The sequence below is a fragment of the Rattus rattus genome, chromosome 2 (genome assembly GCF_011064425.1).
Source record: "Rattus rattus isolate New Zealand chromosome 2, Rrattus_CSIRO_v1, whole genome shotgun sequence".
Lineage (NCBI taxonomy): Eukaryota > Metazoa > Chordata > Mammalia > Rodentia > Muridae > Rattus > Rattus rattus.
The window spans coordinates 54,957,698-54,975,396 of NC_046155.1; the positions used below are offsets into that span (position 1 = coordinate 54,957,698).

General features: G+C 41.1%; 1 protein-coding gene across 1 annotated transcript; it reads right to left on the reverse strand.

The window, feature by feature from the left end:
• Positions 1 to 12,684: 12,684 nt before the first annotated feature.
• On the reverse strand, positions 12,685 to 17,018 carry LOC116893089 (glycine cleavage system H protein, mitochondrial-like). Its single transcript, XM_032895032.1, has 2 exons — positions 16,988 to 17,018; positions 12,685 to 13,853 (listed from the first exon to the last, which is right to left on the reverse strand). The coding sequence occupies exons 1-2, from the start codon at positions 17,016 to 17,018 to the stop codon at positions 13,330 to 13,332; spliced, it is 555 nt and encodes a 184-aa protein (XP_032750923.1). The 3' UTR covers positions 12,685 to 13,329.
• Between the last annotated feature and the right edge of the window lie 681 nt (positions 17,019 to 17,699).

The following is a 17,699-nucleotide window of genomic DNA, read 5'->3' on the forward strand; positions in this document are numbered from 1 at the left end:
CCTTCTCTATGGATGTTCCCCTCCCCATCCTCCCCCCATTACCGCCCTCCCCACAACAATCAAGTTCACTGGGGGTTCAGTCTTAGCAGGACCAAGGGCTTCCCCTTCCACTGGTGATCTTACTAGGATATTCATTGCTACCTATGAGGTCAGAGCCCAGGGTCAGTCCATGTATAGTCTTTAGGTAGTGGCTTAGTCCCTGGAAGCTCTGGTTGCTTGGCATTGTTGTTCATATGGGGTCTCGAGCCCCTTCAAGCTCTTCCAGTTCTTTCTCTGATTCCTTCAACGGGGGTCCCATTCTCAGTTCAGTGATTTGCTGTTGGCATTCGCCTATGTATTTGCCATATTCTGGCTGTGTCTCTCAGGAGAGATCTACATCCAGTTCCTGTCGGCCTGCACTTCTTTGCTTCATCCATCTTGTCTAATTGGGTGGCTGTATATGTATGGGCCACATGTGGGGCAGGCTCTGAATGGGTGTTCCTTCTGTCTCTGTTTTAATCTTTACCTCTCTATTCCCTGCCAAGGATATTCTTGGTCCCCTTTTAAAGAAGGAGTGAAGCATTCACATTTTGATCATACGTCTTGAGTTTCATGTGTTCTATGTATCTAGGGTAATTCAAGCATTTGGGCTAATAGCCACTTATCAATGAGTGCATACCATGTGTGTTTTTCTGTGATTGGGTTACCTCACTCAGGATGATATTTTCCAGTTCCAACCATTTGCGGCTTTGTTAATTTTATTCAAAATAAACAATGCACCAGGGTGTTGCCTTCAGGGCCTTTTGCCTTATGTGTTATTTTGTAACACAGCTCTTCAGGCAGCCTAAATGCCAAGACCTTGATATAACTACATTTATTGTCTAGATGGCCACTTTTCAGTTGTCAAAATCCCAGGTGTGCTCTGAGACTCAGGTAAATGATGATTGGTTCTCACTAAACTTAATAATCCCTTATCAAAAGCTGGACTAAGCTTGGCCAATTGAGCCTCGAAGGGATGGATATCTGCAGTAGACATTGTAGGAATGGTTTTCTTCACTTAAGTGCATTAAAAAGTTCATGGCAGAAAACAGCTTGTTTAAAGCCATCCTTGTCAAGCTTGATGATATCCTCTTGGTACATAGCTCTGGACAAAATCCGTCTAGAGCCAAGCACAGTGAGAAGACAGACTCCTGGTTCCTAATAAAATCAGAGAGATCAGGGAGCTGCTGCTGGCCTTGCCCTTTCTCAGGACTCCTAGGGATTTTGACATGCATTATCCTGTACAGCCATTTAATTGAAGTTATTCTACAGTATTTCACCTGATGACAGAACTCCTTACCTATGACCTTAGGTGTCTTTGGTGATCTAGTTAACAATTGTAATGATGGCAGGAGAACTATTCTACATCAACTGTTAATCCTGAGATTGGCCAGAAAAACCAGCTCCAGCATTTTGGGCCAAATTTAAAGCAAGCTTTAAATATTAAATATTGACCAAGAGATAGACTTTGCTCAGGACATTTTCCTTGAATTTCCTAGCAGAGAATGGCCTCAAGCCGTGTGTTGCAGGGATTTTTAAGGACAAACCTATAAGACACTTATATACCCATGGGACTTTGTTATTTTCCAAGAACTAAAACTTCCAGCATTCCAGGAAGTTACCTGGTCTTTGGGCAGGTGAGGCACACAGGTTAATTTTTGGTATTACACACTCTTGATGCATTGTCATCATAACCTCTTTACCTCTATCTAGTGTTCCTCTAGTAAGTAGTGTGATGTCATTTGTATATTATAAATGAGGTATTGCATATCAAACAATGGGTATAGACAAAATTTCTACTGCTATGATCCATTACTAGCTTAAGTACATTCTCAATGGATTTAAATGAAATTATATATATATATATGTGTGCGTGTGTGTGTGTGTGTGTGTACATATATATGTTATTAAGCAGTTACCATATTATATATGGTATATTTAATATATATGATATATGATCTATATATGGTATTAAGCTCTTTTCATATTAAACTTATTTGATTTCTATTTGAATAGATGGACATGTTTTATTGGGAAAACACTGGATTTGCCCATATTTATAAGATTCTACACTAATAGCACATATGTAAATCCTTCTGTTTGGGGAAAAAATAAGACCTGTCTGATTTATTAAGGTAACCTATCTTTGTAAGTTCAACTTCTCATTCCTACAAGGTTCTGTGACCTGAGTTGGGGCCTAGTTCTCTCAACCATAATAATTGGTGACTTACCAGATCTAGCAAAAATGTTTTAAAGATCTATGACTTACAAAGCAACAAAGGGAAATTGAGGAAGGTAAAAGAAAGAACATCTGGAATTTGAGTTGCTGGAATTTCCAACCTCAATAAGCCCAATAAAAAACAGACAATTCAGTTATTATAATTATAAGTTATATGCCTAGATTGGGCAGATACAACACGATACTAACTTATTCCCCAGCTATAAGACCCCCTTCCTACTTGCTGTTTCTCCAGGCCACATGGTTTGGGTCTATCATGCTTCCTCCTCCTGCGTCCTCCTTCCCCTCCTGTCTTCTCCTCTACCTGCCCCAACTATTGAACTTCCAGTCCCACCCTTCCCCTCCACTGCCCAATCACCGACTTAGCCTTTATTGACCAGTAACAATGGGGAGAAGGTTGACATGGGATCACATTGAGTACTTGATGGACTCCTTGCCTGGGGCAGCCCTATGGAGGAAGCAGAGTTAACATTAGAATGTGAATAGCATCAGGCCAACCCACCACAGGACTGAACAGAAAAAGGAGTGTGGATGGGAGAGTTGGAAAGGAGAGTGCAGGGGTTGGGGATTTGGCTCAGTGGTAGAGCACTTGCCTAGAAAGAACAAGGCCCTGGGTTCGGCCCCCAGCCCCAAAAAAAAAAAAAAGATGTAGAAAAAAAAAAAAAGATGTAGAAAGGAGAGTGCAGTGGATGCACTGAACGCAAGAGAGGATGGGAGACTACACAGGAAATGTGCCTAGAGAGGGAGACAGTCCAGACGGAAAAGAAAGAAAGAATGAGCAGGGGAGAAATATCAGCTCCTGAGAGCTCCTTGTGGGCATTCGGCAGGCAGGGGAGGCAGCCCCAGGTGGGTGGAAAACATGGACAGAAAGCAGAAAAACCCCTTCCAGAGGGCTCGAAGGATCTTGAACGCCACAGCAAACACGGGATTTCAATCTGTAAGTCATTCTGAGCCTGGGAGTACCATGATTTGTTCTGTCTTTCTTAGGAGAGGTCCTGGGAATAGAAGGAAATCAAACAGATAAAGTAATTAAATTAAAAATTTACACTTGCCTAGCAAGTGCAAGGCCCTGGGTTCGGTCCCCAGCTCCGAAAAAAAGAAAAGAAAAAAAAATAGTTGGAGAGGGAAAGAAAGTTAAGTTTAGCCTATTATATAAAGGAAAAGCCATCACTACATTGAAGAGTTTGAGACCGGCCTGAGCTACATACTGAGACCATGTCTCAAAAATAAAAAAGAGCAAAAAAGAGAAGGAGACAAGAGAGGGAAGAAAGAAGATGGGAGGAAAGGGGACTGCTTTCAAGTGGGGGTAGCTATTATAAATTAATGATTGAAATTAATTGTAAATGAAGACTATATTGAAAGAGTAAGAACATGAAAGCTAAATAAAGATTAGGGATTTGATGTAAAAAAAAAAAAAGCAATTTGGTTTGTGTTTAATATCACATACTTCTTGTAACAGGCTGGCTCTGCTGTAAGTACCAGTAACTAAAGAAAGCAAAATGCTTTTCTTTAATGCTTCAGACTCAGAAACGTAATTCTGGGGAAACTCAAAATTTGACTATTCTATTAGCTCTTTGTTGGGGGAGGTGTTCTTTGTAATAAAAAGGCATTTGTCTCATGATACTGTCTTAAATATATTTTTCTTTTTGAGTTCAGAATATATGGTTTGATTAGAAAATTGAAGATAGAATGCTCTTTAATTTAAAGAAAAAATAGCTGATGGAAGATAATAGTTACAGAAATAAAGTTACAGAGAAATAGCGTCTTCCATTTTAGCAGGACAGCTACGAGAAGGAGTAGAGCTAGAAATAAGGAACTGGGGACAAAGGGCATTGCCCCACTTCTACAGGACCATGTGGGCCTTGGTCTTTGCTCTCATAAAGCTGCCATCTACACATCATTACAGACTGCTTTGCACACGGTGCACGGATGGTGCACAGCACACACATGTTTGCAGATGGTATGTGGCACATGCATGTTTCCACTTCAGGAACCCAACAGATATTGTCATTATAAAAAAAATTCACATACATTCCAGGCATAGAAACACTGGAAATACTAAGTCAGGATCTCAGGTTAGGTGTTTACTGAGGTCCAGAGATGTCCATTCTCTGACTTCAATCTTCTTGCTTTGTTCCCATGGCAGAAGGAATACCAGAGCTCTCAGGGTACTTTTCTAAGGATAGAACCACACTCATGAGTACCCCATGAGAGATACATTTTTGTGACTTGATAATCTGCCAAAGGCTCATAATCACATCACTCTGTGGTCCCAGTTATCATATACACATTTTAGGAGGACATGATCATTCACTCTACAACACAGCATATCTAGTATTTCAGTGGCTCAATCTCAAAATTGAGAAAGAAGTCTGAGTGTCGAGGTCTTTGGAGAAGGCTGGCTTAGCTAATGCTGACATTGTAGAAACAGCAGATGGCTCCCTGGTCAAGGATGGGCAGATTGTTCCATGTTTTTCCTTAAAAAAAAAAAAAAAAAAAAAAAAAAAAGAATACGTCTAGAAAGCTATGTGAGGGCTGGCAACATGGCTCAGAGAGACAAAAAAAAAGCTCTTACCATATAAATCTAAAGACCTGAATGCAAGTCCCAGAGCTCATGCAAAGGTAAAAAGAACAAAATTGTCCTGATCTTCACACATGTGCCATAATATGTATGTGCCCACACATTCACCATACACTATACATACAATAAAAATGAATAATTTTTTTCAAAAACTTTAAAAATAAATATTATATAAATACAATATTTTAGAACATTGGATCTTATATAAATTGCACTACAGATAACTAATATTAGTTTAGCAATCTCTTTGCACGTTATTTAGAGTAATGCACATATTGGCCAATATGATGTGAGTAGTATAATCCCTGTTGTTCGTATGAGAAAAGTGAAGCTCTCAGAAGACAAGTGGAGGAGTGACAAACCAGCATCGGAGGAGTGAGCAGAAGAGCCAGAGAATAAGGGGCTGTGAACATGAGAGATGAGTAGCAGAGCTAGGCTCACCCAGTGGACAGGAAGTGAGGGCTGCAGAAGCTCAGGGAAGTGGGACCAAGGTGGAGGTGGAAGGCAACCTGAGCAATGCAGGTGTCCCCTGCAAAGCTGTATGAGTTCTGGGCCAGGAGTAGCTTCGGGAACAGAGAAGCCCTCAGCACAGTTTTGTGCTGTCTTTCTCGGTCTCACACCTAAGATGCAAACCATCCCTTTGTCTGTATACGGTCTGTGTATGTCACCCACCCATGTGTTGTTCCGTCACTGTCTCTGTCTCAAATCTACTGTCACTGCAGCTCTGTGTTTAGATAACCCTTCCACAGAAGCCCATTGCTCCCACAGTGCTTGTGTTTTCTCACTACCTTCATCTTACTATGGAGTGGCATTGCCATCTCTCATCATCACAGGAAGAACAGTGCACATAAAACAGCCAATTTGTATTACTTTTACTGTAGCATACAGTTAAACATGGCTGTTAACCTGTTGTGTTTAATTTATAGGCTAAAGTTTATCATCAACATTCATATACAGAAAAACAGCACACATAAGGCTTGGTGCTATTCCACTGTAGTCTCGCCATGCATTTCCCATGGATAAGAGAGTACTAGTACTACTAAAGGACAGAGCACAGCACAAAAATACATACTGAACACACTTACCAGAATTAATGTGTTTATGCATTCACACAATCCAAAAAGAGACCATGGAAGCCATCATTTAATCAAGGCCTCTTTAGTAAATATGTTTTCCATATATGTACAATTTTCAGCCAACTAAAGCTTAAGTACCAAAATATTTTTAGTTAAAGCTGTTTTATATGGGAATATTTCTACAATGAGATAATCCCGATAAAGCATGGAATACAATTCCTGGCCCACAGAGTTCAGTAAGTGTTAGTAATTTTTAATGTGAATTAAGTATATTATGTAAGTGCCTGCCTTAGGAATCAGAGTAAACAGAGTAATAATTATTCGTCTTAATGGCCCAAAGTCATCATAATAAATATTAATTACTTAATGAGGCTCTGAGCACAAGGACATCTTGGAAGTGGCCAGGAATTCTGGGATTGTTGGCTCCTCCACTGCTCCAATGTGAGGGGTGGCTAATGGTGGGACTGGCAGTCAGCTAATTACCACTCACTCTATCAAGCCGTCGGTTCTCATGGCTGTCAGTGTGCCTGCACTGGCTATTTCTTAATATTTCCTACCACTAAGGATCTTTGAGCTGAGACATTAAATATTGGAAATCCATACAAACAAGGACTGGTCTATCTAACCTACCTCAACCCATTTCCTGATTGTTCAGAAACACTGAAGTTTCCAGAGTGGAGTCTGTGAGTCTATCCAGGTACAATGCTGCATACCTATAATAACAGCAATCAAGAGGCTGAAGCAGGAGGATTGCAAGTTTGAGGCCAGCCTGAGCTACATAGTGATATTCTGTCTCAAAAAATAAAATAAACGTACAGGTAAGAGGCCCACCTACCCTCAGAACTTTCCCATGCCTTCAGTTTGGATCCCAGGAAAACCTAACTAAGAAGGTCCCCAAAATCAAATGGGTAATATCAAGCTTGCACATTCCAGAGAAATAACACTTTTTAATCTAATATTTGCTAGTGCAAATTTCATGAAATAAGTTGAAAAGGTGGTTTTCCTGTATAATGTGCTTCCTGTGAGTTAGATGGTCAAGAAGTGATACTGAGCAACCACAACAACGTAGTGGAGTTAAACCACACTCAATGCACATGAAAGTGTGTAGTAACAGCAGAGAACCCAAACACATCCTCCTTACACTGTAAATCAGCTTAGATGGTTTACAATACTCATTATAATATTGATTCTAAGAAAACCCACTGAATTATTAGGAAATTGTGGCCTCTGCACACATATAAAAGACCAGAATTCATTACCTATTAATCAGACAAACTGATGCAAGCCCTCAGAGATCAATCATAGCCCACACTTTGCATGATGTAGAAGAATACAGGAGGGAAAGCTTTAAGGAAAACCCGCAGGACTTTTCTTTCCCTGCCCATCACTAACATAGCCAGGGGCACACTGTTCATTGTGTACCCTTCCTATGAACCTTCCAAATTCTAAAGACGCTTGGAATTAAACATTTCAAAAACTAATAGTCACATAACAGGGATCTTTCTGGAACTGCTTCAAAGTGTCAGCAGCAGATCCCATGTTCTGATGTTCTGTTGAATGGCAAGGAGGTGGACATGGAGGATGGTCTAGAAAGACTGCCATGTGAATCTTAAAGATACTCATCTCTACCTTGTCCGATGTGTGTCTGTGCTTTTAAATAAACACTAGTGTTTAAATAAAATAAACACTATCAGAAGCTAAAAGGAAGCACCTTGGAATGGTCTCTTACACCTCATAACACAATGGGGTGGTCCTCTTGGGCCAAGAATCATTGAATCTGTTAAAGCATCTCCTGGAGCCCTTGTCTGGCTTGAGAGAGCCTCTACTGTCCTTTAAATCTAGTCCCTCTTGGTCATTTTGGTGCCTCTTACTGTCTCAAGTGAAACAGTAGTGATGCCTAGGTTTACTCCATATTCCTATAATAATGGGCTTCCAGGAGCTAACAGAAGTGGAGGCATGGCTGTACTCTCTGAGTCTACTCCTCAATATTGTCATCACCTTAGCAATTTCCCAAAGACTAGACAGTTAATTTGTAGAATAGGGATCCACAACCGTGGATTTCTGCTTGAAAAATCTAGGTATGATATGCACACCTATAATCTCAGTGTTCAACAGGTAAGAGGATTTTTGATTCAAGACTACCCTGGGCTATATGTGAGATTCTATCTTAATACATCACTGTCCTCACTGGAAAAAAGAAATGGAAAGAAAAAGGAGATACAGAAGGATATAGATGAGGAAAAATGGAAGGAGAAAGAAGGAAGAAGAAACTATTTAAAAGATGTTATTTCTATAACAAACATGCAGAGATCTCTCTCTTGTCAATATTTCCTAATAATTCAATGTGTTTTCTTAGAATCAACATTGTATCGAATACTATAAAACATCTAAGGTGATTTATGGTGTAAAGAGGATGTGTCTGGGTTCTGTGCTACACAATTTTACATAGGAAACCTGGCCATCCCTAGGTGTGATACTGTTGAGAGGCCAAAGACCCATGTATACAGAGAACTGACTGTATGTTGACTGTTAACCACACTTTATGGAAATTGTCAAGGTGATAATCAGAATCTAAGGGAAGATTCACTAATACAGATGAGTCTGGCCCATGTATGGTTAGACAGGGTCAGTGTGGGGGAGGTGGCACGGAGTCAAACAGTGATCACCAAGAGCCCTCCCTCTTGTCTCTTCAGTAGCCTGTTTTATGACAAGAGTTGTCCAAAGGAAAAAGAAGGTAAAACTCAGAGATAATAACCTTCATTGCTCTCTGTCTTTTAATGTCTTTCTGAAGATATTTGCTGGGAGGTCACCTACAGGAAGTACATTAAACAGCATCTACCACAAACCTGACCCATCTCTTCCCTTCTATGCACAGCAAGTGCCCATTACTCACAGACACAATAGTACTTTTCAAGGGAGGACACAGGGGCAAGGTGGGATCCACTTCTCTTGCTTGTCATAGGTCAGCCTATTTGTGGTCTGATGGAGCAAGATTTCTTCTATTCAAAGCAATGAAACATCTATTGCTGTGTGCCAAGAATCGGGGTTTTTCCTCAGTGTTTTCTTTCATTTTTAAAAGATTTTATTTATTTTATGTATGTTAGTACACTGTCATTGTCTTCAGACACACCAGAAGAGGGTATCAGATCCCATTACAGATGGTTGTCAGCCACCATGTGGTTGCAGGAAATTGAACTCCGGACCTCTGGAAGAATAGTGCTCTTAACCACTGAGCCGTCTCTACAGTCCTTGTTCAGTGTTTTTTTTTTTTTTAGATTTTATTTATTTTTATATAAGTGAGTACCCTGTCACTCTCTTCAGACACACCAGAAGAGGGAATCGGATTGTGTTGCAGGTAGTTGTGAGCCACCATGTGGTTGCTGGGAATTGAACTCAGGACCTCTGGAAGAGCAGTCGGTGCTCTTAACCGCTGAGCCATCTCTCCAGCCCCTTGTTCAGGGTTTTCAATACCTGCCCAGTAACATGAGTTTACATATGATCATGAATATAATCTCCATGATGGCACAAGTGGCTTTATAAGGACAAGTAGAGAAACCTCATTATCACATTTGCTCTGTCTCAGTAGATGATGCCCTCATCATGTTATGAAGTAGCAAGAGGGCCCTAATCAGGCACTGTTGCTGTGTTCTTGAACTCCCAGTCTCCACAGTCATGAGCCCAACAAATCTATTTTCTTTAAAACATTACCCAGGCTGTAGCATGTGGTTATAATTACAGAAAATGAACTAAGATAGTATCTTTTTTTGTTTTCTACTCAACTTGAGTATAGAAACTTTGAGGGATATCAATATAGATTTAAAGAATTTATTTAAGGCCAGTGAAATGTCTCAGTGAGTTGATGATCTGAGTTTTAATCCTGGAATAGATATGGTGGAAGGAGAGAACTAACTCCTGAATGTTGTCCTCTTGTCTACATGTGCACTGTGGCACTCACATGTGTGCAAGTAGGCACATCCACCCACGGAAGTCAATAAATAAATATGGCAGCATGAGACATTCATAAGCAACTTGACAAACCATGAATGAAATATTAGTTGTTATCGAATGGCTTCACAACTGTTTAAGTTTTAAAGGCAAGTGTTGTTTTACCCTGTAATTTTTGGATAGATTCATTAAGAAACATTATCAAGGGCTGGAGTAATGGCTCAGGGGTTAAGAGCACTGACTTCTCTTCCAGAGGTCTTGAGTTCAGTTCCCAGCAACCACATGGTGGCTCACAACCATCTGTATGTGATCCAATGCTCTGTTCTGGTGTCTGAAAGCAACCAGTGTACTCATATGCATAAAATAAATAAATAAGTCTTTAAAAAATAGAAAAGAAGCATTACCAAACCTATTCTCAAAGCTACTTGGTGCCTACTAATGGACTTAGTGCAGTTCTTTCTGTTCAGAAACCCTGTACCCCTGAACTTTAAAAGAAAGAAAACCTGCATTAAAACTTTGCCATTGGTAAGCCACTGAGCTGATGTGCAGCAGGGCAGGGCAGAACATGATAGGGGTGAATGGGATTTCCCCTCTGCCCTCTGAAGTTTTGCTGGAATAAAATGTCTAAGATAAATTAAATGGGAGAAAAGTGTGCAAATGCATTATTGTCTTTAAGTACAGCCCAACATGATTCAGAAGCTTTTGGGCCCCAATCTTTCTAGGGGAAGTGAAATACAGGAAATGTCAGAAAACAGCATGCTGGGTTTTCCTCTCGTTATTGTTGGTCCTTTTTTTTTTTTTAATTGTTAACCCTACACAAGTGAGGCTCATCTTCAAAGAGGACTTCTTAATTGAGATAAGGCTTCCATTGGACTGGCCTGTGGGCAAATATGTTGGGCATTTTCTTGATTAATTATTGATGTGAGAAAGCCCAACGAATTGTGGGCAATGTGACCCCTGGGTAGGTAGTCCTTGGTCATATGAAAAAACAAGCTGAGCCAACCATGGGGAGCAAGCAAGTAAACAGCCTTCCTCCGTGGTCTTTGCTATAATTTTTGCTTCCAGGTTCCTGCTTGCCAGGGTTGCTGCCCTGATTTCCCTTCATGATAGACTGTAAGTTGTGAGACAGAATAAATAAAACCATCAAGTTAGTGTTGATTGTGATGTTTATCACAGCATAGAAAAACAAATTGAAACAAACATAAAAATCCTTTAGGGAAAGTCACAGGTTTGAAGAATATACAATAGTATGGGACAGCATGTATTTGCTCTGCAAATTTGCTGGGCAATATTGCATCTAATCTCTGAGAACGTCCCACCTGAGGGCTGGCTCCATTAATACATCCGATGAAAATCTGACAGAGGCTGAGGACAGAGAGACACCTGTTGCACTGTGCATGCCTTATAGCTCTTAATTGCTAAATCACAACCTGTTTTTGTTTGTTTGTTTGTTTGTTTGTTTGTTTGTTTGTTGACAGCACCTGTTGTTTGTGATAGTCCTTACCAGGTATTCCTTTCTTCACTAAGAGAAGCAATGATGGGGCTGGAGAGATGGCTCAGAGGTTAAGAGCACTGAATGCCATTGAAGAGGACCAAGGGCTGGTTCCCAGCACCCACATTGGAAGGTTCACAGCTGCTTCTAACTCCAGCTCCAGGGGACCAGACATTTCCAGTCTCTGAGGGGCCTCCCACACTCCCACACACATACTAAAAATAAACAGATAATTAAAAAAAGAAAAAGCAGTTGCCAGCTTGCCCTAATATTGCACTTTATATGATAAATTTTTGTTTTTAAAAACAGATAAAAAGGTGGGTTGAAGATTAGCAAAGGTCAGAGTTAGCAAGAGCAAGTGAAAAGGGTGTCGTTGAAATCCACCCAAAATGCTAATTGCTTGAGTTGTCTTAGTTTCTCATTGTTCCTAATAATGTGGGAATAAAAACCGTTTACCAGTGCACACTTACTGTTGTCCCCTGTCCTGCATGGGCTCTCGAACAACGCTAACACCAGTGACAGAAATTGTAACTAATGTTTATTTAGTGTCTGTTAGGTGACAGGGCCTGCACAGTCTTACACATTTCACCCCTAATTTTGCAGTCATCCTGAAAGGTATGTGCCGTTTAGTCAGTTTTGCTGATGAAGGGTTCTAGGATGCTGTCTAGCACTCCAGTGGTCTGGGACTCAGAGCTGGAATCTGAGTCGCTCAATATCGAATGCTAAGTGTTGTGTTGTTTACTGCTTAACCTGTCTTGAGGCGGCTCGCCATCCTAGGAGTAATAAACTGATGTTTGTTACATGAAATGTTAGTGGAAATATCTAAAGAAGCACTGAGCATATTTTCTTATGTCAGCATAAATTTAAACATCTCTCCACAGACAAAGACGACACAAACATTTAGTGAAGAAAAAAAAAAATTCTTGCATGTTGCAGGCCACCCTAGCCCCAGTGACAAACCTTAAAAAACAAAAGACATTTGAGGACAAAGGAAGCATCTAATGCTGGACTTCTTGTGAAAGTACATGTGATTAATCAACCCAAACAAATAGGCATAAAATTTCATTCTGTAAAGTTTTATAAAGGAAAGTAAATTAAGTACTGCCTGGGAGTTAGGACTGTGCAGAGCTTTCAGGCTTCTCTATGATTCTGCCTTCTTCTCAGTCCTTCAGAGCCAACAGCTGCCTCCATTACACTAAGTCACTCAAAGGAGTTTCCGTCGAGATTTCAACAGATACCTCAGAGAAGACCTTGGAAGACATTTTAATGTTACTTTATTTATTTATTTATTTATTTATTTATTTATTTATTTATTCATTTATTTATTTAGGCGAACAAGGACATGAGTGTTTTATTTGTTTCTCAGTGTTGCAAAACCAGTGCTTCACAGTGGGAGAACAGCCAACACAGCACACGGCGAGACAAAGACGGGACTCTCCTGCATCTGAACTGCACAGACCTCCCTGCAGGCCATGGCATTTCCAAGGAGAAGACACAAAGTCTTTGACAAAACCCAGTGGTGGATATGGGCAAGTGACAAAAATACGTCAGATACACCACTGTTATCCTGAATTATGAAATTCCCATAACCAGTAGGTAGCGTCCCACCTTGTGACTGTGGCTGGTCCGGAACTTGCTATGTAGACCGACCTTGAACTTACATCTGCCTGTCGAGCGCTGGGATTCCATGGTGGTCCATCACCAAACCCAGCTTCATAACCACTTTTCACCACATATGATCTTAAGAATTCTAAACACCAGAGCTTAACCCCTAGTCTTATTACGGTGATTATCAAAAATCTGTACACTGTGTTTATCTGCGTCCATTAGGAAGTTGGGGGTGGGCCCTAAAGTAGCACTGTCAAGAAGAATTCCTTTCCTCCACTATTGCTAAGTTATGTCAAGTCCTCTATTCTCCACTAGTTTAAGACAAGCATGCTGGAACAGGGCACGTCCCAGTTTTATGTGGAAGCCATGGTCACTCCGTAATGGACTTCACATATTTCTCATACGCCTCTTCACTCACTAATTCATCCAGCTCAGAAGGGTCACTCAGTGTCATCTTGATCAGCCAACCATCTTGGTAACATGATTTGTTGACGAGCCCTGGGTTTTCGGCACGTGCTTCATTGACTTCAGTTACCTCTCCTGACAGAGGAGAGTAGTGGAGTTCACTGGCTGCCTTCACACTTTCCGAAGCACCAAACTCCCCTTGTTTTTTCAATTTTGTCCCAACTTCAGGAAGACTGCAGTAAACAACATCTCCCAAAGCTTCCTGTGCAAAGTTGCTGATTCCCACTGTTCCAATACCATTCTTTGCTGTTACCCATTCATGCTTCTCTTTGAATTTACGCACCGACAGCAAAGCAGAACCGGTGCGCAGCGAGTGGACAGCGGCAGCGCTGGGCGCCCGGGGCCTTGGCGGGCAGGAGGCCAGAGCGGTGCGGTGGTGCGCAGGCTGCAGGCCACAGCCCGCACGCTCCCAGGGTAACTGCGCTTCGCCTCCGCCACCGGGCCGGCGGGGACGAGGTAGGCCCGTTATTTTTAAGGTACACGTATATAAGTGCAGTGAAATAGTTAAGAAACCGAGCAAAGCAGGTTAACATTGCTGTTACTGAGTTGCAGCTGTACAGGGCGCAGCCTCCCTATCACTTCATGGTGGGGATGGACCCTTTACTTATTATTATTATAAAATATATATTATATAAAACCTATCGTTTTTATCTTTTTAAGTTGATAGTTGAGTGGCATGAAGTACATTCACAGTATTGTGGGATTATGATTCCCATCCATCACCACAATTCTTTTATCATTTCAAACTGAAATTCTATACCCAATAAAAATACTAACACTTCACTTCTCCCTCTCATAGCCCCTGACAACCACCGTGCTACTTTCCATTGCTACCAATTTGATGTCTCTAGGCTCCTTGTACAAATCAAATCATATAATATTTGTCTCTTGGCAACTGGTTTATTTCTTTTTGTGTAGAATCCTTGAGGTATCTATGTTCTGGCATGTGACACAGCTTTAAGTCTGAATTGTCTTCCATTTGTATACAGCATGTGTTCATGTATGTTTGCATGCACCTCTTGACCAAATGCTGACCTTGGGTACTGTTCCTCAGGTGTGCTTTTGAAGCTGGGTCTCTCAGTTGAGATCAATAATTTAGGCTCGGCTGTCTTGACAATGGATTCCTGTCTCCATCTGCCTCCACCTCACCAGAGCTGGGATTACTGGCAGAACATCATATGCCTGACTGGTGTTTTGGAGTTTTGTCATATGTGTGTGTGTGATTGTGTGTATGTGTATGTGCGATTGTGTGTGTGTGTGTTTCTAAAAACAGCTTGGATCTATAGTAAAGTTTTCAAAAATGTTTTTTTTTAATTGGATATTTTTTATTAACATTTCAAATGTTATTCCCTCTCCCGGTTTCCTGTCCATAATCCCCCTATCCCATCCTCCTCCCCTTCTTCTATAAGGGTGTTCCCCCTCCCCAACCAACCCCCCTTCCCACCTCCTGGCCCTGACATTCCCCTACACTGAGTCCAGCCTTGGCAGGACCAAGGGCTTCTCCTCCCATTGGTGCCTGACAAGGTCATCCTCTGCTACATATGCAGCTGGAGCCATGGGTCTGTCCATGTCTACTCTTTGGGCGGTGGCTTAGTCCCTGGGAGCTCTGGTTGTTGGTATTGTTGTTCTTATGGGTTTGTAAGGCCCTTCAGCAATCCTTTCTCTAACTCCTCCAATGGGGACCACGTTCTCAGTTCAATGGTTGGCTGCTAGCATTTGCCTCTGTACTTTTCACGGTCTGACTGAGCCTCTCAGGAGACAGCTATATCAGGCCCCTGTCAGCATGTAGTTCTTGGCTTGATCAATATTGTCTAGTTTTGGTGGCTGGATCCCCAGGTGGGACAGGCTCTGAACAGCTGTTCCTTCAGTCTCTCTCCAAACTTTGCCTCCATATCCCCTCCTATGAATATTTTTGTTCCCCCTTTTAAGGAGTGAGTCATCTGCACTTTGCTTGTCCTTCTTGAGCTTCATGTGGTCTGTAGATTGTATCTTGGGTAATTCAAGCTTTTGGGATATCCACTTATCAGGGAGTGCGTACCATGTGTGCTTTTTTTTGATTGGCTCAGGATATTTTCTAGTCCAATCCATTTGCTATGAATTTCATGAAGTCACTGTTTTTGATAGCTGAGTAGTACTCCATTGTGTAGATGTACCACATTTTTTAAATCCATTCCTCTGTTGAAGGACATCTGGGTTCTTTCCAGCTTCTGGCTATTATAAATGAGGCTGCTATGAACATAGTGGAACATGTGTCTGTGTTGTATGTTGGAGCATCTTTTGGGTATATGCCCAGGAGAGGTATAGCTGGGTCCTCAGGTAGTGCAATGTTGAATTTTCTGAGGAACCTCCAGACTGATTTCCAGAATGGTTGTACCAGTCTGCAATCCCACCAACAATGGAGGAGTGTTCCTCTTTCTCCATATCCTTGCCAGCATCTGCTGTCACCTGAGTTTTTGATCTTAGCCATTCTGACTGGTGTGAGGTAAAATCTCAGGGTTGTTTTGATTTGCATTTCCCTGATGACTAAAGATGTTAAACATTTCTTTAGGTGCTTCTCAGCCATTCGGCATTCCTCAGCTGAGAATGTTTTGTTTAGCTCTGTACCCCATTTTTTAATAGGGTTATTTGGCTCTCTGGAATCTAATTTCTTGAGTTCTTTGTATGTATTGGATATTAGCCCTCTATCAGATGTAGGATTGGTAAAGATCTTTTCCCAATCTGTTGGTTGCCGTTTTGTACTAATAACAGTGTCCTTTGCCTTACAGAAGCTTTGCAGCTTTATGAGGTCCCATTTGTTGATTCTTGATCTTAGAGCATAAGTCATTGGTGTTCTGTTCAGGAAATTTTCCCCAGTGCCCATGTTCCATGGTCTTCCCTACTTTTTTGATACATTATTGAATTGAGTTTGCAAGTATTTTTAAAGAAATTTTGCGTATGTATATATTTATATCGGTCAGTAATTTTTTATTTATTTTTTTTTTCCTTTTCTTTTTTTCGGAGCTGGGGATCGAACCCAGGGCCTTGCGCTTCCTAGGCAAGCGCTCTACCACTGAGCTAAAGCCCCAACCCCTTTATTTATTTTTTTAAAGATTTATTTATTATATATGAAGCCATCTTCAGACACACCAGAAGAGGGCATCAGACCCCATTACAGATGGTTGTGAGCCACCATGTGGTTGCTGGGATTTGAACTCAGGGCCTCTTGAAGAGCAATCAGTGCTCTTAACCGCTGAGCCATCTCTCCAGACCCAATTTTTTATTTTTTATTTAATCTGGCTTTAGTATCAGGCTAATCCTAGCTTCATGAAGAGTTTGGTAATGTGCCCTTCCTTTGTTATTTAATAGCATAGTATTCGTGTTAGTATTTCATTGAAGGTCAGTTAATTTTTTTAATTGGTAAATACTTGATTACTGTTTTACTTTTATTGCTTTTTATAAAGCTGCTTATATACATCTGGAAATCTATTTTAGAGTTTTCCAATTCATTGGAATATATGATTTTTTTAAGGTAAGACCTAACAATTGATCAAATTTCATTAATGTGTGGTAACAGCTCTCCTTACCTTCCAGTTTATTTACTTTGAGACTTTTCATCTTGATTTTTTATATTTGTTTTGAGAATTTTATATGTAAATACTATATTTCTATCATTTTCATGCCTCCCTTTCCCCCAACCTCCTCACATTTCCTCCCTCAAATTCATTCCTCTTCTTTCCTTCCTTCTTTCCTTTTCTTTCTTTCGCCCTAAGCCCTCTGTAACTGTAACCCTAACCACCATAACCCTAACTCTAACCCTAACCCCGTAACCCTAATCCCCCACCCAATCCTCACCCTGACCATAATTCCTAACATTCTAACCCTCTAAACCTAACCCCATCTGTCTTTGTCAGGGTTTCTATACGTCAACAAACATCATCACCAAGAAAGAAGTTAGGGAGGAAAGGGCTTATGTAGCTTACACTTACAAATTGCTGTTCATCACCAAAGTCAGAGCTGGAACTCAAGCAGGTCAGGAAGCTGATGCCATGGGGGGATGTTACTTATTGGGTTGCTACCCCTGGCTTGCTCAGCTTGCTTTCTTATAGAACCCAGGACTACCAGCCCAGAGACAGCACCACCCACAATGGATCCTCCCATCCCTGATCACTGAGAAAATACCGTACAGCTGGATCTCATGGAGGCATTTCCTCAAGGGAGGCTCCTTTCTCTGTGATAACTCCAGCTTGTGTCCAAGTTGACACATAAAACCAGTCAGTACACGGTCTAATTCTAACA